Source organism: Protopterus annectens, chromosome 4.part0 (genome assembly GCF_019279795.1).
Source record: "Protopterus annectens isolate FY-2018-M chromosome 4.part0, PAN1.0, whole genome shotgun sequence".
Taxonomy (NCBI): domain Eukaryota; kingdom Metazoa; phylum Chordata; order Ceratodontiformes; family Protopteridae; genus Protopterus; species Protopterus annectens.
Window position 1 is genome coordinate 1,067,242,196 of NC_056733.1, and position 27,877 is coordinate 1,067,270,072.

General features: G+C 41.1%; 1 protein-coding gene across 5 annotated transcripts in view; it reads right to left on the bottom strand.

The window, feature by feature from the left end:
* Window positions 1–10,280: 10,280 nt before the first annotated feature.
* Window positions 10,281–27,877, bottom strand: part of ECSCR (endothelial cell surface expressed chemotaxis and apoptosis regulator) — a 516,073-nt gene continuing 498,476 nt past the window's right edge. For 4 of the 5 annotated variants that reach the window (XM_044069006.1, XM_044069007.1, XM_044069008.1 and 1 more), the window contains one exon: window positions 10,281–10,749. In XM_044069006.1, coding sequence (XP_043924941.1) covers window positions 10,604–10,749 — 146 coding nt within the window. In that variant the 3' untranslated portion in view covers window positions 10,281–10,603. The remainder of the gene's footprint in view (window positions 10,750–27,877) is intronic. The other variant, XM_044069004.1, reaches the window with a different exon arrangement.

Consider the following 27,877-nt stretch of genomic DNA (forward strand, 5'->3'; position numbering starts at 1 on the left):
TCCCTGATGGTCTGAGTGACCATCTGCCAACCTTTCTACTAAGATCCCGTACTTCCCACACCAGCCAATCAACCTACCAGCTAATTAGAAGTAAAAAAACCTTCAACCAAAACAAGTTCATCTCCGCACTAAATAGCTACAACTGCGAATCACTCAGACAGCTACCCCTTTAAGACACAGTCAACTCCTTCAACACCACCTTCTTTGACATACTAAACTGCCGTGCAACCTCTCGAATAATCAGGGTCAAATCTAACTATGCACCCTGGCTTAGTAAGGAATGCAGATCCTTACTCAAGGCTAGAGATAAGGCATGGGAACAGTTCCACAAACACAAAACCCCATCAACAAGACAAAGATTCCTAGAACTGCAAAATAAAGCCAAGAAATTAGTAAGATCAGACAAAACCAAATACTACCATAATATCCAGAAAAATACCATAATAACCCTCAAAATTTCTAGGCCGCAATTAATAATATACTTCTACCAGGCAAATCAGCTACTCCTACACCATCAGCCATCAATCCTGACAGCATAACAACCCAGTTCCATAAATACTTTACTGAAACTATCCAAACACTTGCTAATTCTCACAACTTCTCCACCACCCCAACCCCACCCACAGCCCAACAAAGCACCAACTCCCAAAATAGCTGCAACGTCTTTACATTCCACCCGGTGTCTGTTGATACCACAAGAAAACTACTAAGAAAACTCAAACCTACCACATTAGCCACCGACAACCTCACAGCAGAATTTCTACAAATCGCAGCAGGTGCTTTAGCATACCCAGTAGCCATACTCATAAACAGATCATTATCAGAAAACATGGTCCCAGATATTTGGAAAATCTCATGCATAATAGCCTTACATAAAGGAGGTAACTCAATTGAACTTACTAATTATAGGCCAACTGCCATCCTGTCCCCTTATCTAAAATCCTAGAGAGGACTATACACACTCAATTAATGACTTACCTTAACACAAATAAACTATTGTCAAACACTCAACATGGTTACTAACGCTCGCACAGCACTACCACAGCCCTCATGTCCTTCACAAATGCAGTGAACCACTATAGAAACAGAGTAATGTTTGCATCTGCTACATTTTTAGACTTGTCAAAGGCCTTTGATATCGTCAGTCATGACAAACTCATCAGCATTCTCTCCACCCTAATTCTCAGTAACTCCACTATCACATGGTTCAGAAGTTAACTATCAGGACAACAGCAGGCTTTCCAATGGCAACAACTTTCCCGCCTTCTCCCTGCTACCTCAGGGGTTCCATAAGGCTCCATTCTTGGACCTCTACTCTTCACCAACCAGCTCCACACCACCACACTACAAGCCACTGTCATACAATATGCAGATGACTCTACATTAATCCGCACAGCTTCGTCCCTTCATGACCTCCACATTACAACCCAAGGCTCCTTCCTGTCCATAGAAACATGGCTCAGCAACTCCCAACTTATACTAAACCCCAACAAAACAAAGATCCTTCTCTTGTCCCCAAAAAAGTGACCCCTTACTCCCAAACGTTCACCATCCTATCCAAAAATAAAACCATCATCATCATCCCCTACACCTCATACCAAACTAGCAGGTGTAGAAATTGACAACTTGATGTTCGATATACACATAGCACAAATCATAAAGAAGGTCCACAAGAAACTAGGTTTACTTTACAGAAACAAACAATCCCTAACTAGGCACTCAAAAGCTACTATTGTTCGCATGCATCTCCTATCTTCCATCCTATATGCCTCCCCAGTCATAACCAACCTCAGCAAATTTGAAATAACCAATCTCAAAGCTTGTTATAATAAAATTGCCAAGTTGGCCACTGATGCCCTATACAGAACATATCACTGTACAGCTCTTAAACAAATAGAATGGATAGAACTTCCTCAGCTACTGTGCTTTAATCAGTTAACCTTTGCACACAAAATATTGCATCAACCAGACAAAACCCCTGCTCTCCAAAAAATATTACAATCATACATCACTTCCAGACTCCTCTGCTCTAATAATAAATTCCTACTAGACACCACCAAAGTAAATAACACAGCTGGAGAATCACTCTTCTCAAACTACATCCCTAACATATGGAACAAACTGCCCACCCAAATTACTACCTGCTGCTCTTTAACACAGTTTAAAAAACTCCTAAAACTACACCTAAAAGACTCCTGGCTCTGTTCTTGTAACTGCCCTGGATAAACCTCTAACTGCTCAACTGTACATCTCTAACTAATTTTGTATCTCATTGCCCTCCCCTAAATCCTAACTGAGGCATCTGTCCTCTCCTTCTCTCAGGAGTCTGTTTTTCTTCGCAAGCATGACAAATGACTTGTATACATATATACATACTCATACTGTGATGTCTATTGTACATGTTTATCTAAGACATTTTATATTTATCTTTTTTGTAACGTTTATGTTTGATGCTTTGAGCTTGCTTGCAGACAAGCCTTTTTCTTTTGCAGTGTATATAAACTTTATATTTTTGTGTAAGTCTTCTATTACCTGTAACTGTAACTCAGACTTGTAATTTTGCTTAACTGGAGCTGTTCTCCCCGGGTTTCAGCTGAACTTTCTTTCACCATCCTATCCAAAAATAAAACCACCATCACCCCTACAACTCATACCAAACTGGAAGGTGTAGAAATTGACAACAACTTGAAGTTCGATATACACATAGCGCAAACCATAAAGAAGGTCCACAAGAAACTAGGTTTACTTTACAGAAACAAATAATCTCTAACTAGGCACTCAAAAGCTACTATTGCACGCACACATCTCCTATCTTCCATCATATATGCCTCCCCAATCCTAACCAGCATCAGCAAATCTGATCTAACCAAACTCGAAGCTTGTTATAATAAAATTGCCTCATCACTCATCACATAGTCTCACTAAATCTACACCACCAAAATCCACACAAAGTAATACAAAAACATTCACAGAGGCTCTCAATAATAATCTGCCTAAGCAACAGAGACCTCCAAAACAGAAATGCAAGCAACCTCTATCCCCCAACACAACCCAAATGACACATAGCCCACAGACTCAGTGTGCCACTCAATCACAGCCAATAAGGCAAAACAATGTACCCAACACACTAGTCATAAGTGACTCTATAGTCAGGCACACTGATGTCCCACTCACCAGGCTAAACAAGGAGAAGGTTAATGTCAGCTGTCTGCTGGGTGCCAGGATCCGCCACATAACCCACGCACTCAGGTCACTCCACAGCAAGTAGAAATATGACTCTGTCATTGTCCATGTTGGTGTGAGTGACTTGAGACGTACCTCCCTGGACTACAAGAAAAGAGACATGGAAGAGCTCTCTGATCTTGTAGCCCAGGCAGGTATGACCATAGCCCTGAGTAGCATTCTGCCATCATCCAGAATGATACCGCAGTACAAGGACAAAATGATTGACTTCAACAATTGGCTAAGTTTCTGGTGTCATTCTAAGGGGATCCAGTATCTGTCTGCTTGGGATGACATGGTCGACAGACCATGATGCTTAGCCACAGATGGCCTGCACCTGTCGCCCCTGGGATTACGGGTACTGGCCAAGGCTCTTGCTGCCCCTATAGTGCTTTTTTTAGGCAAAGTTCAAATGACAAATTCACCACCATAGCAGGAACAGGCAGGCAAAAATTGAGGGTAATGCTACTCAATGCTAGAAGTCTAAATTTCAAAATGCACTCACTTGAGGCACTCCTTAAAATGGAGAACATCGATATCTGTGCAGTGACTGAGACCTGGTTCAAGGCTCCATAGAGCACCCCTGCACTACCAGGCTATAACAGATAACAAACTTTTCGGCCATGTAACCTGGACTTAAACACCAAAGGCGGATGTGTGTCCTTATTCATTAAGGATATCCACACCTCCAGGCTAGTTGCTCAGCATAATGCATCTGAGGTTATCCAAGTGCAACTAACTCTGGGCAAAACTGCAATCCAAATTTTAGCTTGCTACAGATCCCCCACCATGCCCCAGGATTCCCACTCCTCTTTTCTTGATGTACTGGAAAATATTAGGGTTCAACCAAACACCCTAATAATGGGCGACTTCAACTACCCCACCATTAACTGGGAAAACTAGTCGTGTACCAACTCCTTAGCTCAACGCTTTCTGGAATTTATAAACTCCAATGCCCTGGATCAACTTATACACACCCCCACCAGGGGCAACAATATCCTAGAACTAGTCATTACCAACATGAGCGACTGATGTTACACACCTGAAGTCAACTCTTCGTTGGTCCAATCCGACCATAAGCTAATCACCCTTGATATCCACATCCCGCCCCCACCCCCATTAAGGAAACCACAGTAAAAAATTTCTCCAAAGCCAACTTCATGCTTCTTAAGACAGAAGTGGTGAACTTCATGACACCCATGCAGATGGACAATACAGTTATGACTGCTGAATCGTACACAAATGCACTCTATAAGCACTTACACGAGTGCATGGATCGTGCTATCCCAAACAGAACCAAGAGGCTATCCTCCAAAAAAAGGAAACCAATCTGGTGGTCCCCTGCTATAAACAAACTGTACAACAGAAGGAAGAAACTGTTGCAAAAGAGAGTAAAATCCCATGAGTGGAGAAGCTCCCTGGTCAGCCTCAGTAAGAAGTTGAGATCCCTTATAAGATCCTCCAAAGCTAGCTATGAAAACAAAATTGCCACTAATTCTAAGGACAACCACAAAGCATTCTATAGCTATGTCAAAAATCTCTATGGCAACACCCAGATCTGCTCTGAGTTACAGCCCAACGGCATGAAAATTACAGAACCAACTGATATTGCCAATACCCTGGCAGTGCTAACTTTACCCCCCCCCCCCACCCCCTAAAGGCCCCATATCTATACAGGAAGAATGCAGAGTCCCTGTAATCACAACTACGCAGGTAAAAGCTGCACTCTCTAAAGCCAATAACACAGCATCCATGGGACCGGACAACATCCCAGGCTGCGTTTTACATGAACTTCAGAACAAACTGGCTCCCCACTTAAGCACTATGTTCAATAATAGCCTCGCATCAGGCTTTGTGTCCACTGAATGGCACACAGCAACAGTTATCCCACTCCACAAAGGGGGAGCCACCACTGATCCAGGGAACTATCGACCTATTAGCTTGATGAGCCTGGTCTGCAAGGCCATGGAACGTATCATGGAACTCATAAACAAAGACATTGGTAACCTCCAAACTCTGGATCCCACCCAGTTCGGGTTTGTGAAAGGCAGATCATGCCTCCTGAACCTGATCGACTTCTTTGAAGCAGTCACCAAAGCCACAGATGAGGGTAAGGTGGTCCACACAGCCTATCTTGACCTGGCCAAGGCTTTTAACACCATCCCCCATTTAGGAATTATAGCTAAACTCACTAAACTAAGTATAAATCCCTACATCACAAGATGGGTTGCCAACTGGCTCACTGACAGAATCCACACTGTAAACGTTGCAGACTCCAAATCTGACCTCAAAGCAGTGACAAGTGGAGTACCATATGGTTCAGTCCTGGGACCTCTCCTGTTTGGTATCTACTTCTCTGAAGTACAGGCTAACACAGAAGGCCTCTGGCTAATGAAGTTCGCAGATGACTGCAAACTAGGAGCCATAGTCAAATCCCCAAATGATGTGGACATCCTACAGAAGGGCCTCACTGAGACAGATGCCTGGTGTCAGAGCCACGGCCTCATGCTCAATGCCAAAAAGTGCAGTGTCATCCCTTCTGGTAAAAACTCTGTACTCATGAACTACCACATAGGCAGCAATCTACTTAACACTGAATATGTGATAAGAGACCTTGGGACCCAGGTGGACAGTAGTCTCTCCTTTGATAGTCATATTGCCACAGTAGTCAGGAAGTCCTTCTACGTGGCACACCTCATCATAAAAGGTTTCTCATCCAGGAAAAAAGAGGTCATTGTTACTCTCTACTCAACACTCATTAGAACCCTTATAGAGTACAACTCTCCTTTTGGAATGTACCTCACAAGACATCTGCAGCAGCTGGAAAGGCCACATAAGTACCTCACAAAGAGGATTACTGGCTCAAACAAATGCCCTACACTGACCGTCTCAAAAAACTACAGCTTTACTCCCTAGCATATCGCCTACTCCGAGGTGATCTCTACGTAACATATAAAGCTATGTCAAACCCAGAGCTGTTGGACATGCTACACCTAAAGAAATCCCAATCCCTCTAAGCTACACGCTCTAGGGACCTAAACCTTGTCACCACAATAAACAGGACATGCTGAACGGATAGATTCCTGTCCCAGAGATATCCCATACTCTGGAACAGGCTACCCATCTATGTCAAGCAAAGTTCTTCATTAGCACTCTTCAAGAAAAATCTTGATGAGCAGATGGAAAATAGGAAATACACCCCGGGGATCACTTCTGTGTCTCTGCTCGACAGTGGCACAGGAAAATAACTTTCTTGGGTGGTGTAAGCCGGGGAACCTTGTTGGCTAGGCTTGCATAGGACCTTGGGCCAATAGCCTAGTACCTACCAGTGAACCTATGAAAAAGGACCTGTGTCCAGTTGGACTTTCCCAGTAAAAAAATGTTAAATAAATAAATTTAAGTGAGAACCCTCAGAAATGTAGTGAGTGCTAAAAGTGAGTTAAGTAAGAAAATACATAATAAATCCATTTCTACATCTGTTTTATTACAGTGCATGTTAAGCACTATGCCCCTTACTGAGAATCTTACCTTGTTCCATCATTATTTTGTTACTTTCCACCTGAATATAACTGGGTTTTTTTTTAATTAACTGATTGAATCACTGATTTTCCTGCATTCTGGTTACTACATGATAAATTCTGCTGTCAACTGCAACAAAACATGCCAACCCACTGCAAGACTGTCCTCCTCTCTAATGCATCATTTGAAGGTGGGGTTGGATGACATGGATGACATGGAATCAGGAAGTAATTGGACAGTTGCTCAGCATATAGTAAACAAAAAATATCAATTTATAAAACTTAATAAACGTAGGTCCACTGGAGTAACTAAAGTAAAAACTACACATTTTATAAGAAAGTCCACTACACAAGATGAGGGCATAATAACAACAAAATGAAATTGTAAAATAAAATAAAATAAACTTTGCAGTTGATGTTTAACCAAGGGACTCAGATGCTCTCCATGGAGAACAGATTTCTAGCTAATTGGTAGGGCCCTAATGAGGTGACTGAAATGCTAAATGCAGTGATCTACAAAATTTGGAAGCAAAGTTATCCCAGAATATTTAAGTTGAGGATCACCCCAGGAGTATATTAGCAACAAATTAATCAAATCTGATAATCAGTGTTCAGCCATAAAATGGCTTTAAAGTTGGCTTTCTATTTATTAAAGTAGGCAGTTTAACTTGGTGACCAATTACGCCCCATTGCAGTGGCTAAATAAACAACAGGATGTCAATGTAAATTATGCCATTGGACACTATTACTACATCCCTTTCAATATATGGTCATGCATAGACCTAAATTAGCTAATAGAAATTCTAATGGGGTGTCCAAAACTGATGTTTTTGTGTTGAGAGGGAGTGTAGCTCTGTAATTTTGTCCTGATGAAGGAGGCAGGTTTGCGTGCTTGGAGGACAACAATCTCTTTTAGAAACTGGTATGCATTCACGGCCAGGAGTTTCAGTCATATCCAGTTTTTTGACCGAGTTACAGGAAAGCTTGACAGAAGAGTACTGCTAGAATAGTCCATCTGGACTTCACTGATGCCTTTAACTCAGTCCCACGAAGGTGGTTTTCAGAAAACAATGGAGAGGCTAGAGACAATATGTATGTTTTGAGAGCTGTATTGCTTTCACATTAAGAAAACAGACTGCATGGCACTATCAGATCCAGTTGTTTACTGCTTATGGATTAGCCTTGGTATGGATTCCATGTGTTCCTTAGTAACAAAGTATATACTGGTCCTTCTACCTGTATGTTGGTTTATGGGATTAGAACTGACTGCCATGTTAATCTGTTGTGGCCTTCTGTACCTGCACTTAGCCTAGGAATTTAATGTCTGATGAAGAAACTGCAGGGAAAACTGACAAAGAGGTATTCTCCCTGATGTCTTCAACGTATTTTTCAGTAAAACATTCCTACTTATTTTTTCCCTTTCCATCTTTGTTTCATCCCATGGCAGTTCTACCCTACATCCATTGCTGGATCCTCCTGCCTCTTCCATCACCCCTGGACTTGCTCTGATATAGGCTGGGGCTGGCTCCGATCTTATGGACATCCTGGCAGGTTTCAGCTGTCAACCATCAGCTGGGATTTTCCATTATTATCTATGCTGGTTACTTTTCCTGAATCCCTTTTTCTGCATTCGACGACTCAAATGTGCAAGGGCTACTCCCCTCTTTGGACCATGCTTCTCCTCATGGACCATTATTGCCAAGAATCTTCCCCTCAGGATGGGCATGCCCAGCCTTCCCTGCAAGAGCCTAAAGATGTCTGAGCTGCAAATCGAACCGAGGTCACCTGGGCCATATTTAGAGCTTTATCCTTCTACTTCATGGCACTGGCTTTAAGCCGTATTGCTTACTGAGAAACATATATATATATATTATGTAAAATAACCCTTTCTTGCAAGGAAAGCAAACTATCTATGAATGCTTTTAATACAGCTTAGAAGTATTCAGAGGTTCAGAACAAGGTGTCTGAGACCAGTTAACAAATAAGTGTTTATGTCCCCAAAAGCAATTTTAATTAAAAAAAACATTTCTGCTAAAGCAGGTAAGCTTCCCTAACAGGGCGGCCATGGTGGTGCAGAGGTTAGAGTTGTCGCCTCACAACAAGCGGTTCTCTGGTTCGATCCTTGGCTGGGGTGCCTTCTGTGCAGAGTCTGCATGCCCTCCCTGTGGTCGTGTGGGTTTCCTCCCACATCCCAAAGACTTGCTATAGGTAGATTGGACACTCTACATTGGCCCTAGGTGTGAGTGCGTGCATGTGTGTGCCTTCTGTGGAAGGTTGGGCGCCAGGCTGGCAACTCAACACTGTAAAACTCCACTGCCAATCATGAGCGGTCAGGTGATACGCTGTGGCGACTCCTAACTGGGAAAAGCTGAAAGAAGAAGAAGAAGAAGGTAAGCTTCCCTAACCTGGTGCAACCCCAGAGATGATTATAATAAGTAAGAGGGCATGGGGCAAAACCTCCTGAATAGGAGTTATTAGGACTGCCCCTCATTGCACACCAACTCCTTTTTTCTAGGTCATAACCTTAACATATACTTTAATGGTCTACTGTGCCATATGTTAAAGTAATGTAAATTTCAGTGTAAGGGCTTTTTATGCCCTGCTGCAAAAATGCTTTGACACTGTTTTTTTTTTTCGTATGTAAATATTGTCTTTGTCACTGGGTCAGCAGGACAGTGTGGATGCTATGTTAAGCTTTGTTATCACATCAGTTAAATCCAACAATTTACATGGCAAATGATGGCCAATGCATTTAAATGCACAATTTCTTTACATAACAGCAAAGCCGGCCATAAAAACTTTAAATTCAGAATCCATTGCAAGGAGCACCCCTGTCCTACCAACATAACAGACTCTGTGTACTTCATTAACTTTGTGTACTGTGAAGATATAACTATGTAATGTTTGTTTGTCTGTCTTTTCAGCTTTTCCCAGTTAGGGGTCGCCACAGCGGAACTCTGGTCCGCTAATGATTGGCAGTAGATTTTTATGGTGCCGAGTTGCCAGCCCAAAGCCCAACCTTCAGCGAAGGCACGCCCATTCATGAATGTCTTTCGGAGGCCACTTGACTGCGGGGAGGACATGCAGACTCCACACAGAAGGCATTGTAGGAATCAAACAGGAGAACCTCTTGTTGTGAGGCAACAGCGCTACTGCTGTACCACCGCGGCTTAAGATATAACTATGTAATAAGTTTTACAAAATCTATAGCCACAATACTGCTATTCAAATGAAAATGTATAAAAGGATACAATAAGATACAGCTGGAATAACCATAACAGATTGCATTTGCACAGTGATAGAGTATAAATACAGATGAAGTTAGAGCTTAAGCTGCACTGTTTTCTGCTATTCAACTGTTCAGGCAATGTAATGTGAAAAAAGACTTTCTCAGGAGCATAAAACATCATCCATTTCACAGATGACCTACAAGGGCAGATGTCATTTTTTCAGAGCTTCTAGACTTTCACTCTTTGCAGCTGCTCATACACTAATGTGTAACAATAACATGCAGATTACAAAATAATGATGCACAACAGGGAAAGTATTGCCTTATTTATTTAACAGAGTATGTCGCCATAATCTATGACATGTAATACACATAACCCAACATTTTATTTGTCAATAATTTACTAAGATATTTACAAAGTTTGGTATGTAATGGAATTACGTTCTTAACATGGAAATATGGAAAATTATTATAACTCCTACATGAAGACAATAACTTTCAAGCAAAACTTTTAACAAAAAAAAATGTAAGTATGCTGTGTTATGGTATTCTGAATTTCAGACAACTGTAATACTATGACAAGTGCCAACAGTACTGTGATTTCAGAGGAAAACTGCCATTTAGTTCTTAAGGATTATGTGCAGCAATAGTTCCCCTGCAATTTACAAGAACGAATTGGAGTATCTTTACATTTAGTAGTACACACCATCAAGAAAAAAACAGTAGAACACGATAACCTGGGATTCCTCCAGTATTGGCAGATTATTGTCTTTATATGAGCTGCAAGGAAGAAAAATGAACATAAGTTAGCTAGAGACAGAAATACAGATGTATACTTTTTCAAGGCCATGTCTTACATGCTACTGGCCTGGTTGTGGTTTTAAGATATGATAAAATGTGCCCTTCCCCAAGGTGACCAAACGGTGTATGTGTAAGTGTAAAAGGCCTATACTTGTAGGAAATGTTACACAGTTTTATTGTTTGAGGAGTCGAGGACACAAAGCTTGGGTTTGAGTTTAAACTGCATAAGCCCTTACATACATTGTCTGATCTCTAGTAAGTTCTGTACCTTATGGTGGTTAATCACACCTGCAAAATGAATAATGTTTTGGTAGATTATTCTAATTAACAAAGTTAAATAAAGAAGACTGCATCTATATTTTAATTTAGAACTAACTGTGACTTTCAGTTGTAGACATGGCACTGTATACAGCAAGCATTAATGACTTTGTGTACCTTTCTGAAACACTTCTTTCTTTAATTTATATAAAATATAAAAAGTCTTATAAATGAGGAAGAAATGCAAGACAGACCTGTTAAGGTAACCTCCTGCTACTAAAATGAAACAGTCAGTCCTAAGCCCCCCTGCACTGTGGGATTTTAGGCTCTTTCACACCTTTTTAAAGCAGAAGTATTTGAATAAGAACTGGTTAAACCCTTCAGCCCTTAAAGTTAACTTTGCTAAATTCAGAGAAGTCTACAGGAATGGAGTATCACTATTTGATGAAGACAATGTGGTCTGACAAACTTGTACTTGACAATTATAATTCACATTTCTTAACCAGATAGGACCTCTGGACACAGGGGTGACCTGAGAACAATGTCACGTTTAGTGACTTGCTCCAGGTGGCAGAGTAGGCAAATGAGGGCCCAGGGAATCAAACTCTGTACCACAGGAATTACAGCTCACAACATTAATCCTCTGTGGCAACTGTCAGTACACAACAGGCATATCTCTCAACTGTCCAGATTTTCGCAGAATTTCCAAATGTTTGCCTCATACTTTTGTTTGTTCCTCATAAAATTTGTGGTTTTTCTGGGAAATCACTGGGATGATCTGAGGACTGAAGTCACTAAATAATGACATACGCTTGAGTTTCAGACTTGAAACCCTTCAGAAAATGTATGTTAATTCAAACCCTGTTACTCTGGCGGCTAAGTTTATAAGAGCAATATTTACAATATGCCCCTATTTTGGGGTCTTTGTCCCCCCGTTTTGTCAGGCTTTGTCTAGATTTCTTGCACTAACAGGTCAAGAACTATGCTAGGGAGTTACAATCCCTAACATGGGAAAGTATTAGGGGGGGTGCTTATCACTTAAATGAAGAAGCTCGTGTTTAATTTCTTGTTTCTCTAGTGCTACTTACATTAGTATGATTTTGCCAATAGCAATTTTAAGACCCATATTCAAGGTGGTGTATTACTGAAACTCTGTGACTCAAAACATATCTTCTACCCTGGGATTTGTTTCTATGTGTCACACTTTCTGCTATCATAAGGGTATATTTATTTAAAGCCTTCAAAATCAAGATGATGCAAAAAACTGTGCTGGGCAAATATCAAAAATAAACATTTTTATGTGATAACATTCTACAAGATTGATGGAATCTAGTCATACATGAATGCTGGTATCATAAAAACATGGAAAGAAGACAATGGGTGTGTCCAGGGATCTGTTAATGCACTCAGTTGCTGTCATCATAAGGAAGCTCCCTTTTCCCATAAAATCATTACCTAACAAAACACCAGCTATCCTCACATCATACAGAACACAAACATTGTGATATCTCATCAGTACAAAGTTGGAGTATGTCTTAAATGCACCTTTTTTGAAATTCTCACAAAAATACTCAGGTAATTAGTTGTATTAGATGGGAAAATGATTGACAGAAAGTTCTGTATAAAAAGGTAGTAACCAGAAAGCAGAAGAAAAAAGAAGTTGGGTCCCTAGGCAGGATGTCCATCATGGAGCAGAGCAGGAACACTGTGAGAAGATTTGTGGTTCCTGGAGCTGGATGGCCAAGATGAGGCCTTTGATGAAGAGCAAGTGAAGAATTTGGTGCAGACCTGTAATTAAGGCCTAGCTGAGGCCTACAGCTGTAGAATTTATTTTATAGCCTGTGGCTGGATAGGCTGTTTGGGACTCAGTTGTGTGCCACAGAGCTGGTGGAATAACCTCTAATGAATTCAGTCTTACATTGAAGGTAAATATTGTAAGGACAGAGGTACAATTAGGACTTACAGTTGTTAAATCCTAACTGCACCTCTGCCGTTAGCAGAAGACTTTTGTTTTGAAATCTGTTAACCATCAGTCTCCCCACTTCCATCATAGCATTTCACACAGAGTATAGTCTCACTGGCATCTGTTTCATTATATACTATATTAATGTAATACAAATGAAACCATTTGAGCTATCACAACAGGCAGATGGGACCTCAGCATAATGTTTCATCCAAAAGATGAGTTACTCAGGAGTGCAGTACCCCTCCCTTATGCTGCACTTCAGTGTTACCACTAGAAAATGAATCCAAGTATCTGTCATAGAAAACAAACCCACAGACATACCTTTCAATCTCTTAGAGCAAGAAATCTGGACAAAGCCATAAATAAAAGTGGGTCAAAGGCTCAAAAATATGGACAATTTTTAAATATCGCTCTTACAAACTTAGAAAGTTGATAGAATAATAGGTTTTGCATTAGCATGAATATTCTGAAGGGTGTGAAGTCTGAAACTCAAATGTCTGTCATTATTTTCTAACTTCAGTCTTTACTGACATGCCACAAATGAGCCAGAAAACCACAATTTAATGAAAAACGGACCAAAAATATGAGGCAAAAATCTGGACATTCTGCGAAAATCTGTACAGTTGAGCAGTCTGCCCACAGACTATGTGATCTCCTCACTTGAGTGTGTCACATGTTGAGCTACTGACACCAAATATTAACATTCTTAACTTTCATAGGTTCATAGGAAAGTATTAGGAAATCAGTTTGAAGGCCGTGACAAGCTTAACCAATAACTCATATTCAAAATTTCCCTCTAGTCTCATGGAGGTCATTACAGGAAAGATCAGGAAGAATTTGAGGCCACCCATCAATTTACCTAGGTTTATCTTAAGGGTAATGGAAGTTTGTTCCAGAGGTGGGGGATATGTTCGGATATGAATATATCATTCAGACATGTCTTATTTAATTGTTGATGAAGATTTTGTTCCTTTAACCAGATATTTGTTAAATCATTTGTTTTGTGAAGGAACAGAAGGATAAATAAGATTAGACCTTTCTTGGCTCAAAAGGTTAGACACAGATCTCTATGGAGGAGTCTGTAAGAAACTGAGTACAGAAGAAAGGGCTGCCAGTCTGTCAAGATAACTAAGATTTTTGAGGGCACTTGTCTTTTTAGTTAGTGCCTCTGAGTTTTTTCAAGTTGAGTTAACTGTTTAGACAAATACATGCCAAAAGGGGTATTATATTCCATAATGGGTCTGATGAGATATAAATAAAGGGGAATCTTGGCACATTAGTATGTTTATGAGTATTGTTGGTGCATCATGTGTCCTAATATATATATAGAAATATGTACATACATGCTTTATATGTATAGCTCAGATATAGCTGTTTGTTACTGTGTTTTTATTTAAGAATGCTTACTGATGCATTTATGAAGTAATTTTGGTCAATCCTGAAGGCAGAAAGTTAAGGTACATATGGCTAATACTTTTGCTGGCCAAAATTGCCATTAAATTGCGTGTTTTATATTTAAGCTCTCTTTCTAGTGTGCTTTATATAGTTCTCTCCTAAAAAGTTATCTGTATAATGGCCATTTAGGTTTTAAGTTGTAAGTCTTAAAAGTTAAAAAAATTCTTATTTTTTGTTTAAAATACTTGACTAGCTTTAAGATTTTGCTTATAGCAAACAGAAGGCTAAGCAAATAGTAAAATAACTTAACTGATACTCTGTTAATTGGTCACTTGTTTTCTTGACCATACCAGTAAGTATAATATGCATATGTCCACAATACAGTGGGAGTTCAGGATGGAACACAAATGACATCACTGTAGCAATCTTGAGGGATTTAGCAGTTTTGGGCTACAGGTGTGAAAGCATGAATGCAGAAACAATTAGTATATACAAAATGTTATACGCATCCCTTTATGAAGTCTTATGATTACTCTTACTTTGACACCACAGGTTCTGTTGCATGCATAATGTACTGGTACCTCACACAGTTTCTAAATGGGGAATTCAAATTGTCATTTTTGTTTCTCTTAATAATTGCATAGGAGCCACAGCAAAAGGCACTTAATGCATCACAGAGTTCAACCACTGTTAGACATTTGGTTAGAGTGCCTACTGTTAATTCCGTATACATAACCTGTAGAGGAGGTTGTAAAGTAAGGACTATTTACCATGTATTGACAAAATCTACACATCTCACAACTATAGGTATCTCTTGTTCTTGGGTTACCTGTGGTGGAGACGTAGCCCTATACCATAGCCTCAGACTGGTGAAGTGAATGTGGTATTCGCTGCAGATCTGATTCACTTGTCACTGGATGACCTGCATCTCTAGGGTGCCTGTATCTGTGGTACTAGAACTCTGAGTCTGCCTTTAAGGATGTTCTCTTATTTTTCTTTCCTGTGATCACTCTTTTTACTCTGCTGTGTTGAATTTGTTGCGTCTGCCAGTCTGTTTTTATTGTTACAGTTAATGACATACTTCTTATGTTTGTGTGGAATGCTTAAGAAGGTATTTATTTATTTATGTTTGAATGATGTGATGTTTTAGACATGTTTTACATTTTGTGGCCTAATAATATCAGCATTTGATAAAAGAATACACATTCCACTGGTTGTTTGCTCGTGTGGCAAACTTTCTTTCGGCTTCTCCTGTTAGGGGTCGCCACAGCCGATCACCAGTCTGCGTGTTGCAAACTGCTACTTGCCTTTTTGTTTGTATAAGAGATGTCTGTATCATTGCCAAGAACTTGCCTTTAAACCAATGTTTTTTTTTTCTGCCATATATAGACCATTTTGCAAAATTCTATGAACTGTCATAGCACTCACAATATTGGGTATATATTATTTTTTAATCGAGTAGAAAAAAAATGTCACTATTCTGTTGTAGGGTCATATATGTTGCCCAGTCACTTTTACATTTTGTGACTTAATGTTGAGTCCAAGTAAATTTTTTGTCCAGGTTTGAGTTTAGTGCCAGCAGTTTTGAAATTTCTTTAAAGGACTGATAAGACACCATGACTAACAATGTAGAAAGAGGAATTTGCAGACATTGCAGTCATTATTTTCTTCTGTCACAAAGCATCACTTCCTTCTGCTGTGTCATGCCTGTCAGCTAGCTAAAAAATGCATCCATGGCAGTAGCAACTGGTGTCTGAGTAAAAAAGTTAAAATCATCAAAACTATTGCGTAAGTTGCAGTTACCATCAGTTTGACTTTTTTGCATGCGCCCGAAAATGGTGGAGTTTTAACAGCTTGTGGAAAAACAGTCAAGATTCAATGTTAAAACTGTGTTATTCATTTGTTTGGATTTCTTAGCTTTGAATACTCATTTGTTGCCAGTATTCCATTTGTGTTGGACTGTTGATATTTTGATCTGCTGCAGATTACATCTAACAGACTGAATTATCAGTGTGGTGTTCTGTGCATGGCCTCCATTTCTTTATCTTGTTGAGCCATTTTATGAATGAATTTTGGGTTTATTTTAGTCACTATTTAATGTATGGCTTACTGCATGTTTTAATTTTAGTCTGTTTTTGCTCACTACAGTTTGCCACAAAGATATCCTTTGTTATTTATTTGTAACTGATAACTTTTGATCTGGAATAATGTTGCATTTGCTACAATGTTATTTGCTCCAGTTAGATATTGCTTATCTGTTTGCTGTTGTTGTTCAGGGATGCAGAATCTGCCCGTTTGTTTTCAGAACAGACTTGTTTTAGTTAACTTGTTTTGTACTTGATCATTCAAGGATTTCTGTCTTTCTCCAGGGATGTTGAATTAATAGGTTTTTGCTTATACCTTGGTATTTTTAGATTTCACAGATTGGCCCTATCCATGAGAGATGTAGGTGCCACCCCAAGTGTGAATTTACAGTTCCCCATCCATCGATCCAGAATGGCCTTGAAGAGGGTTAGGGAGGGACTCTGCTTTGTGTGAATATGAAGCCTATTCTAAAGAAGTGGCAATCTCTGGGACACACGTCTGTTCAGATTCCTGGAACAGGTAACCCTTGTGCTGTTTGTTTTGTGGATATGCAGCAGCTCTAACAGGGCTGGATTTGTGAGCACCTTGTAAGTTAAACACAGATGGCCCTTAAGATGGCGCTTTTGTGCTTGTAATTTAAAGTTTGTCCTGTTTGTTGCATTTACCTGTTGAGGCTACACACTCAAGTGCGCTAGCCTGTGTTACATATCTATTGCATTTTTCTGCTGTTTGTTACAAAAAAGAAAAAAAAAATGATCCTTGTTTCCCATCTTTCCTGACCTAGAGTAGTCCAAATACAGGCTTTGCTGTATTCTGGACTTTTGGAAAGTTCCTGTGTTGCCCATTTCCTTTCTTGGATAAAGGGAGGCTTCTTTGCTCACCAGTGGCAGTGGGGAGCTTAGAGCAGCCTATCTATCCCTGGATGAGTGTTCCCAGCACAAGAATGTGGTAGTCTATTGGCCATTTTGGGCCAATTTCTAGCTCTTTCAAGTCCCCCTGTATAAAAACCGCTTTGGCATGGTTTTTGTGCTTGTTACTACTCAGCCAAGCTCCTTGTGGTCCTGCAGAGTGGTGCTAGTAGCAGAAAGGCTAAAAGAGCGACTGCTAACCTGATAAAAGTCTTTTTTTTTCCTGCTACTACCTGGGCGACTGTCCGATCTAGCTAAACTGCAAGTATTTCTGCTTCTTGAACTGTTTTAAACTGTTTAAAGTTGTTTTTGCATCTGCACTTTTAAAGTTTGCCCTGTTTGTTGCATTTACCTGTTGAGGCTACACACTCAAGTGCGCTAGCATGTGTTACATATTTATTGCACTTTCCTGCTGTTTGTTGCAAAAAAAAAAATGATCCTTGTTTCCCATCTTTCCTGACCTAGAGTAGTCCAAATACAGGCTTTGCTGTATTCTGGACTTTTGGAAAGTTTCTGTGTTTCCCATTTCCTTTCTTGGATAAAGGGAGGCTTCTTTGTTCACCAGTGGTAGTGGGGAGCTTAGAGCAGCCTATCTATCCCTGGGGGAGTGCTCCCAGCACAAGAATCTGGTAGTCTACTGGCCGTTTTAGGCCAATGTCTAGCTCTTTCAAGTCCCCCTGTATAAAACCCACTTTGGCGCGGTTTTTGCGCTTGTTACTACTCAGCCAAGCTCCTTGTGGTCCTGCAGAGTGGTGCTAGCAGCAGTGATGCTAAAAGAGCAACTGCTAACCTGATAAAAGTGTTTTTTTTTTCCCTGCTACTACCTGGGCGACTGTCCGATCTAGCTAAACTGCAAGTATTTCTGCTTCGTAACTGTTTAAAGTTGTTTTTGCATCTGCACTTTTAAAGTTTTCCCTGTTTGTTGCATTTACCTGTTGAGGCTACACACTCAAGTGTGCTAGCCTGTGTTACATATTTATTGCACTTTCCTGCTGTTTATTGCAAAAAAGAAAAAAAACAAGAACAAAAAAATATCCTTGTTTCCCATCTTTCCTGACCTAGAGTAGTCCAAATACAGGCTTTGCTGCATTCTGGACTTTTGGAAAGTCCCTGTGTTGTCCATTTCCTTTCTTGGATAAAGGGAGGCTTCTTTGTTCACCAGTGGCAGTGGGGAGCTTGGAGCAGCCTATCTATCCCTGGAGGAGTCTTCCCAGCACATGAATCTGGTAGTCTATTGGCCGTTTTGGGCCAATTTCTAGCTCTTTCAAGTCCCCCTGTATAAAACCCGTTTTAGCGCGGCTTTGCGCGATTTTGTGCATAGTGCAGCATCATTGGGTTTAAACCATTCTCAGCTCCACAAAATCTGCTCTTCACTTTTTCCCTTAGAACTGATCTAGATCTCATAATAAACACTATATTCCCACTCTAAAGCCTGGCACTTGCTCACTAAAGCAATTATATAAGTCAGCGCTAAAAAATTAAAAGCACTACACCCTCACAAACTCCCCTTAAGTACTTTGTTCCCCATTGGCCCTTTTTTTCAATTATAAAGGAATTCCCAATACTATTCTAGCATGTCCAAAGGTCAGGTGTCAATCTCCTCTCTGGTCCAGCTGGTGAATTTGGGAATCTTGAGGCAATGTTATAACTGCCTCATGTACATAGACAACCCTCTCCTCCTCCCAACAAATTCCAACACATGTGAGAGATGCAACCATATAGCCAAACTGGAGGATAAGCTCTCTCAACTCAGTACTGGCGTAACCAGTCAGGAGGAGAAGGAAACCACACTCACTACAATTCCAGTCTCACATAGACCTACCACAACAGCAAACCAAACACATAAACACACAAAAACATACTCGGAGACTCTAAATAAAAATCTGCCTAAGCAGCAAAGACCCCCAAAGCAGACACCCAAGCAACCGCTACCCCAAAACAAAACACGTGCAACACATAGCTCACAAAGCCAGTGTGCCGAACAGTCACAGCCCTTAAGGCTAAACAACACATCTGATACACTTGTAATAGGTGACTCTATCGTCAGGCACACTGACGTCTCGCTCACCAGGCTGAACAAGGAGAAGTTCACAGTGAGCTGCCTGTTGGGCGCTAGGATCCACCACATAACACAAGCACTCAGGTCACTCCAAGGTAAGTACAAATATGACTCAGTCATCATCCATGCTGGTGTGAATGACCTGAGATGTACCTCCCTGGACTACATGAAAAGAGACATAGAGGAGCTCTCTGAGCATGTAGCCCAGGCTGGTATGACCCTGACCTTGAGTAGCATCTTACCCTCACCAAGAATGATGCCACAATATGAAGACAAGATGATCAGTTTCAACAATTGGCTTAAGTACTGGTGTCATTCAAAGGGGATCCAATGCCTGTCAGCTTGGGATGATATGCTCGACAAGCCACGATGCTTCACTAGGGACGGCTTGCACCTGTCACCCCTGGGCTTTCGGATATTGGCAAAGGCTCTTGCTACCCCCATAGTGCCTTTTTTAGGCAAGGCTCAAAAGACAAACCCACCTCCATAGGTATCACAAGGGATAAGAAACTAAGAGTAATGCTACTCAACGCCAGAAGTCTAAACCTCAAGATGCACGCACTCGAAACTCTCCTTAGCATGGAGAACATCGATATCTGTGCAGTAACAGAAACCTGGTTCAAGGCTCCTGAGAGCAGCCCAGCACTACCAGGTTATACCTCATGCCATGTTTTTTGGCCCCAAAATTTGGACCGAACCACAAAAGGAGGGGGAGTATCAATATTCGTCAAAGATACCCACACCTCCAGGTTGGTGGCACAGCACGAAGCATCAGAGACTATCCATGTGCAACTAACAGTGGGTAAAACTGCCTTCCAGTTTATAGCCTGCTACAGACCACCCTCCCAAACCCAGGAACCCCACTCAGCCTTCCAGAGAACACTGGAAAATATGAAGGTCTCTCCAAACACCATTATATTGGGTGACTTCAACTACCATAACATAGACTGGGAGCATTACTCTAGCTCCAACACCCTAGCCCAAAGGTTCCTAGAATTTATAAACTCAAATGCTATGGAAGAACCTGTTGCCACTTCCACAAGAGGGGAAAACATACTGGACCTGATCATCACCAACATGGGGACTCTATGCTCCAGACCAGAAGTGTATCCCTCACTGGTAAGATCAGACCATAAACTAATCTCACTAGATATTCACATCCCGACCCCACCCCCTGCCCAGAAAACCACAGTGAAAAACTTCTCTAAAGCAAATTTCACACTCCTCAAAACCGAGGTGGAATCCTTCAAAGCCCCCGGGCCTGTGGAAAATACGGCCCAGACCGCAGAATCCTTTATAAATGCATTCTATGAACACCTTCAGGAATGCATGGATCATGCAATCCCAAATAAAACCAAGACCCAATCCTCCAAGGTTAGGCATCCTGTCTGGTGGACCCCAGCCATAAACAAACTATACAATAGAAGGAGGAAGCTACTACATGATAGAGCAAAATCCCAAAAAGGGAAGGCATCTCTGATCAGTACTGGCAAAAAACTACGGGCACTCATAAAATTGTCTAAGGCCAGCTTCGAGAGAAATATTGCACAGGACACTAAGGATAATCACAAGGCTTTCTTTAGTTATGTTAGGAACCTGGGTGGTAATTCCCAGATATGCTCAGAATTAGTCCAAAATGACAAAAAATACACCAAACCCACAGACATTGCCAACATCCTAGCTGACAGGTTCAGCGCAAACTTCTCCCCCCCTTCCCCACCAAAAGGGTAAATATCTATCCCAGCAGAGTGCTGCCCCCCTGACATCTCAGATGCTCAGGTAAGAGCCGCCCTCTCCAAAGCAAAAAGTACAGCATCAATGGGACCCGACGGTGTCCTGGGCTGTGTCCTACATGAACTCCAAGAAGAACTAAACCCAAACATAAAACTACTGTTCAATCTCAGCCTTACTACAGGATATGTACCCAAAGAGTGGCGTACAGCAACAGTGATCCCTCTCCACAAAGGTGGTGCCTCAACGGATCCTGGGAACTATCGCCCCATAAGCCTGACTAGCTTGGTCTGCAAAGCTATGGAAAGGATCATCATGGACCTCATAAATAAAGTTATTTGGGACCTACAGACACTGGATCCTACCCAGTTCAGCTTTGTTAAGGGCAGATCCTGCCTCTTAAACCTGGTTGATTTCTTTGAAACAGTCACCAAGGCCATTGACGAGGGGAAGGTGGTCCACACAGCCTACCTGGACCTTGCAAAAGCCTTCAATACAATACCCCACTCGGGCATTATAGATAAGCTCACCAGCTTAAATATAAACCCCTATGTCACTAGATGGGTTGCAAACTGGCTCAAGGACAGAACCCACATGGTTAGAATTTCTGGAGCCATGTCAGACTCAAAACCAGTTACAAGTGGCGTCCCACAAGGCTCAGTCCTGGGACCTCTCTTGTTCGGTATATATTTCTCGGAGGTACAGGCTAACACGGAAGGACTGTGGCTGACCAAGTTTGCAGATGACTGCAAACTGGGCGCCATAAACAACTCTCCAGCCGGCACAAGCATCCTACAAAAGGGCCTCATAGAAACAGACAACTGGTGCCAGAGCCATGGCCTCAAGCTAAATGCCAAAAAGTGTATAGTCATCCCCTTTGGCAAAAACAAAGTGCCCACAAATTACCACATAGGTGGTAATCCATTAAGTACGGAAGAAGTAATTAGGGACCTGGGTACACAAGTTGATAGCAATCTCTCATTTGACAACCCCGTGGCCAAAGTGGTTAGAAAAACATTTTATAGAGCCCACCTAATCATGAAGGGATTCACATCTAGATCAGGGGAGGTCATCGTGCCTCTTTACTCATCCCTCATCAGGCCCATAATTGAGTACAATGCCCATTTTGGGATGTACCTTACCAGACACCTGCTGCAATTGGAAAGACCCCAAAAGTATCTCACCAAGAGGATCAAAGGGCTCAAACAGATGCCATATGCTGCCCGGTTAAAGAAACTCCAGCTCTACTCAGTGGCATACCCCCTGCTCAGAGGCGATCTGTGCCTGGCGTATAAAGCCATGTCCAACCCGGAATTAATGGACATGCTGCACCTCAGAAAATCCAAGTCCCATCGAGCTATGAGCTCGAGAGACTTGAACCTCAGCACTGAAATAAATAGGACATGCTGGAGAGACAGATTCATAACCCAGAGGCTCCCTTCACTCTGGAATAAAATCCCGGTCCAGGTTAGACAGAGTCCCTCATTGACTCTCTTCAAGAGGAATCTTGATGAGTGGATGGGAGATTGTAGGTTTACCCCGGGTATCACTTCTGTGTCACTATTAGACAGAGGCAGAGTATACTAACCTCGAAAAAGGGCATAACAAAATTAATTTAAAATGGGTGGCGAAAGCCAAACACATTCTGGCTATGCTTATAAATGCCCTAGGGCAGATAGCCTTGTATGAACCTATGAACCTATGAAGAGTAGACAGAGTAAAGGGAAAGGGATTTCAGTCTATCCACATAGGATATATTTTCTACACCCTATATTTAATTTGTGAGGAACCTTTGAGGTCATTCCAGCAGTTGCAGGAGTCTGGTCAAGTACATTCCAAATGGAGTGTTTTACTCAATTATTGGTCTAATAAGTGCTGTGTACAGTGGGACTATAATCTCTCTGGACCTGGAAGCCATATCTTTACTTATAAGTTGTGCCACATAGAATGACTTCCTTACCACTGTTGGACACATGATGGATGAAGTTCAGGCTACTGTCACCTGGGTACCCAAATCCCTTACCTCTGAGTCTACTCTTAGGGATGTGTTATCAATGTTGTAGTTAGCAGGAGTATTTGTTTTCCCAAAGGGTACAATAATGCATTTCTTTGCATTTAGTTTCAGGCCACAGTTCTGACATCAATCATTTGTCTGGTTTAGAAGGATATCTACATTGTTGGGGGATTAAGTGATACCTCCCAGCTTGCAGCCATCTACAGACTTTGTCATCCAGAGGCCCTCCACATTTGCCTTGGCATTTGCAAAGTAAATTGTGAAAAGGAATGACTCCAGCACTGAGCTGTGTGACACACCACTAGTAACTGGCCTCTTGCTGAACTCTTGAATCACCCACTTTGACCACGTGTCCTGTTCTTAAGCCAATTGGCAATCCATCTGGTGACGTATGGATTTATGCCCAGTTCTGTTGGTTTATTTATAATACCTGAGTGGGATATTGTGTCAAATGCCTTAGCCAAGTCGAGATAAGTAGTATGCATTGGTTTTAATCTCATTCATGGCCTTTGTCAACTTCTCAAAGAAGTTCACTGGGTTTAGCAGCATGATTTACCTTTAACAAACCCAAATAGGGTCAGATCCAGGGTTTGGAGATTTCCTATGTCTTTGTTTATCAGGTCTATAATTATTTTTTCTATGGCTTTACAAACAAGACTGGTCAAGCTTATGGGTCTGTAGTTACCCCAGTCAGTTGATGGTCCATACTTATTCAGGGGTATGACCATGTTGAGCTCTACTCTCTCTGAACAAAGCCTGACCAGAGGCTAAGATTAAATAGCAATCCTATTGGGCCTGATAGGTCACTATTCAAATTATTTAAGAGGCAACCTGGTATATCATTGGGTGCCACTGATGCCGTGTTTTTAGCTTTGGAGAATGCTGTGGCTACCTGTTCTGTAGTGATAATTGGTGGAGGAGTGGCACAGGGTGTTACTTGGGGGAGAATGGAGGGTAATGAGGGAGTGAAATTTGAGATAAATTTATCAGCCAGCTGGTTGTAGGAGATGCCTTTGATAACTAATTCTGCACATTGTTGGGTGTTGCCCTTAAGAGTGCAGACATAACTGAAAAATGCCTTATGGTTATCCTTAGCTTTAGAGGCTATTTTATCTCAAAGTCAGCTTCAGAGGCTTTACTAGTTCCCTGATCCACTTATTTAAACTAATAAGGGATTTATTGCTGTATTGTGCACATTCCCTCCAACTTCCCGACCGTGCTTTCTTTCTTTTGTTGTACAATCTATTAAGACCAGGATCCACAAGGGTGGCTTGTTTTTCGATTTGACCTGGGCTTATTTCAAATTAGTACTGCCATTTCTATCCAGTTGTTTATGTCGTCATACAGAGCTTTAGTGTACTGTTCTACATAAGTTACTGTGTTTTCAGGTTTTGGGGGGGGCTTGGAATCCAGCTATGCTGTCGCTTAATAAGGGGTAGTTGGCCTTTGAAAAGTTTTTAAAGTTCTTAGGGTTTGGTGGGGAGAGGGTCTAGTTTTACCTTAATTTCCAGGGACAACACTTTCTGATGTGATTTTACCAGTAAAGACATCACACATGGGGGGGGGGGGGTGCAAAGCTCTCCTATATTTGTGAGTATCAGATCTAGGATATTTATTCCCCTGGTGGGAGTGCAGATCAGCTACTCCATGATGTTTGTATTTTTGAAGTCTATGAATTTTTGGCTCTGTGTGTTAGTGGTTGTTTATGATTCCCAGTCAATACAGAGGTAATTAAAATCACCCATGGATATTGCATTGGGCTGGATGGTATGTGATTCAACTAGCTCTAGGTATGATATGTGGGTATCCTGGTTCTTGGAGTGTGATCTGTAGCTGGAAAGAATATGGTAGTTGTTTTTTCTTTCTCATAGATAGTTGGAGATAGATTAGCTCTAGCATATCATATTGTTTGACCAATCTTGAAGTGAGATTATAGGCATTATAGCCATTCATGGCTGGAGTGTTTTCTGTGGTTTTAAACCATGTTTCTGTAACTGCACAGACGTCAGCATTCTCCAGAGTGAGGAGAGCTTCCAGGGAGTGCAGTTTCCTGATGTGACCCCTAGCACTGAGCAGAAACAGCTTTAGGTTGTCCTGAGTATCATTTGTTATATTGTAAGGTTTGTCTGTTTGGCAACACCTAAAAAAAGGGGTGGATAATGTTTTAGTCAATATTTGAAAGCCTGGAGGAGATAGCTGAAGACCACCTCTGGCAAAGCAGCATGGCCTGTCGACCATGTCCTCCCAGGCTGACACATATTGGAGTCATACAGAATGACACCAGCAGCTAAGCTAATTGTTAGTCAGTAATTTTCTATCTGTATTGTGGCATCGTCCTTGGAGATGGGAGTATGCTGCCTAGTGTTAGGTTCATACCTGCCTGTGACACATAGTCTGAGAGTTCAACCATGTCTCTCTTCATATAGTCCAGGGAGGTACATCTCAGTTCATTCACTCCCACATAGACTATTACAGACTTATTCCTGTGCGGTTGATAGATTTAAGTGTGGATTTTTATCCATTGTGAGCTGCTTTTTTTTGGAGCATTTAACCTGATATTTTCCCACCTCATATATTTTAAATGGTCCTCCTCTTTAGACAGAGATGGTTAGGAGACCTTTGTATTTATGTAGACAATTATCTCTCATTTTATCATCATGCTTTCACTATAATCAGAAAATCCTTATATCTAGCCCAATTAATTTCCAAGGGAATGCCTTCAAGGTCCAAAGAACCCATCCTGCCAGTGTACCCTTTCCTTTTCAGACCCATCATTGAATACAATGTTCACTTTCAGATGTATAAATCGAAAAATACTTATCAAATGGAAAGACCTCAAAGGCATCGTAACAAATCAAATTCTCATATTTCTCAACTATTCCAGTAGACTAGCACAACTTTCATTGCTCTCAATAGCCTACAGGCTGGTCTGAGGTGACTTGTGGCTTGCTTTTTGATCTATGGGGAAACCTAATCCTTCACGACCTTCTAGTTCTTTGTAAAACAAGTAGCTGTACAAACACCCACACTAGCGAGTTAAATCTATACTAACAAATAAACAAGATGCGCTGGAGAGGTAGGTTCATAACTCAATGTATTCTCTGCCTATGGAATAAGTTACCGCTACAGTTCAAAGTGCTACTTTGACTAACTTTAAGGCTAGTTTTGATGACTGGATGGGTTGACACACATTAACACATGATTGTGATGCACAGCCCTACTTGATTTTGAAAGAAAGCACTATTAAGTGCTTAAAAAGGGAGGCAGACGGTTTAAGTGGGTCTACTTAAAAAGTGAATATATCTAGGCATGTTATGGTCCTCAGTCACTTACCTAGCTGTGTTCCTATGTTCATACTTTTTTTGAATGTCTTTAGTGGAATTATTTTGCAGACTAATTAGTTGATAATCACTGTTATACTTAAAGTGCTTATTAAATAACCCTTCATTTTGCTGCATTTTTTTTTTTTTTTTATTATTGGTCAGTGTAGTATTCTCATGTACGTCACTTTGATTTGTGTTAAGTGCTTAGCTAATAAGCATTACAATAAAATTGACATTGATTGGTCAAATTCAGCAACAGGAGTAAAGGGGTGAAGGAATTTATAGAGAGTGCAGCTGGGGAGCATACTAGGGGAAGAGTCCCATGGCATACTTGTTTATTAGGACCTTCTAGAAGTAACACAGGCATTAGCTAAAGCTCTTTGCTTCTGACAATTTATGAGCCACTATAAGCAGATTGAGCACAGTATCAGCTTAGGAGGTATAACCTCATCATATTGTATGAGTCGCTGTAAGCAGACTGAGTGCAGTATCAGCTCAGGAGGCGTGACCTCGTCATATTGTATGAGTCGCTGTGAGCAGATCAAGCGCAGTACCAGCTCAAGAGGTATGACCTCATGAGTCACTTAAGCAGATCAAACGCATTATCAACTCAGGAGATATGACCTCATCAAATCGTATGAGTCCCTACAAGCAGATGGAGTACAGTATCAAGTCAGGAGGTATGACCTCATGATATCATATGAGTCACTGTAAGCAGATTGAGCGCATTATCAGCTCTGAAGGCATGACCTTATCATGCAAAACCAAGTCAATTGCATTTGCAGGGTTAGTGAACACCACTGTAGTTAACTCACCATTGTTTCTTGTTTTAATGATAAAATATTTAAGGAAAAGTAAAACCATAGTGGTACTGTGCCTTTTCTTGAAACCATGTAGCTGATTGATGCGTAAGTCACACGCTTCATTGTGAGCTGTTGCCTGATTTGCTAGTCCCTTTTCCAGTATCTTGGCAAGTGACGAAATGAATGTGACAGGTCTGTAGGAATTTACATTTGTTTATGGACCATGCTGTGGAACGTGAATAGCAGTGTCAGCTTTCCAAAATTAGGGAATATGTCACCATTACTGAGGTATTTATTTTTATATATGGCTTCTACTAGGTACTATCCTGTTCTGCTATAAATGTGCCATAATCATGCAGAAGTTTAGGACAGAAGCTACCAGATCCTGGCTATTGAGCACATTTTCCAAATGATCTTTAATTGGAAAGGGCCCTTCTGCACTCTAGTGAGAGAAGTGTGCTGATTGGAACCTGTCTGGTGAAGGGTGGTTGGTCTAGGGTTTGGAGTAAGCATCCTCATTGGTCCTTTTGAATCTTTATAAAGTTTTTTCAGGTTTTTAGCTTCT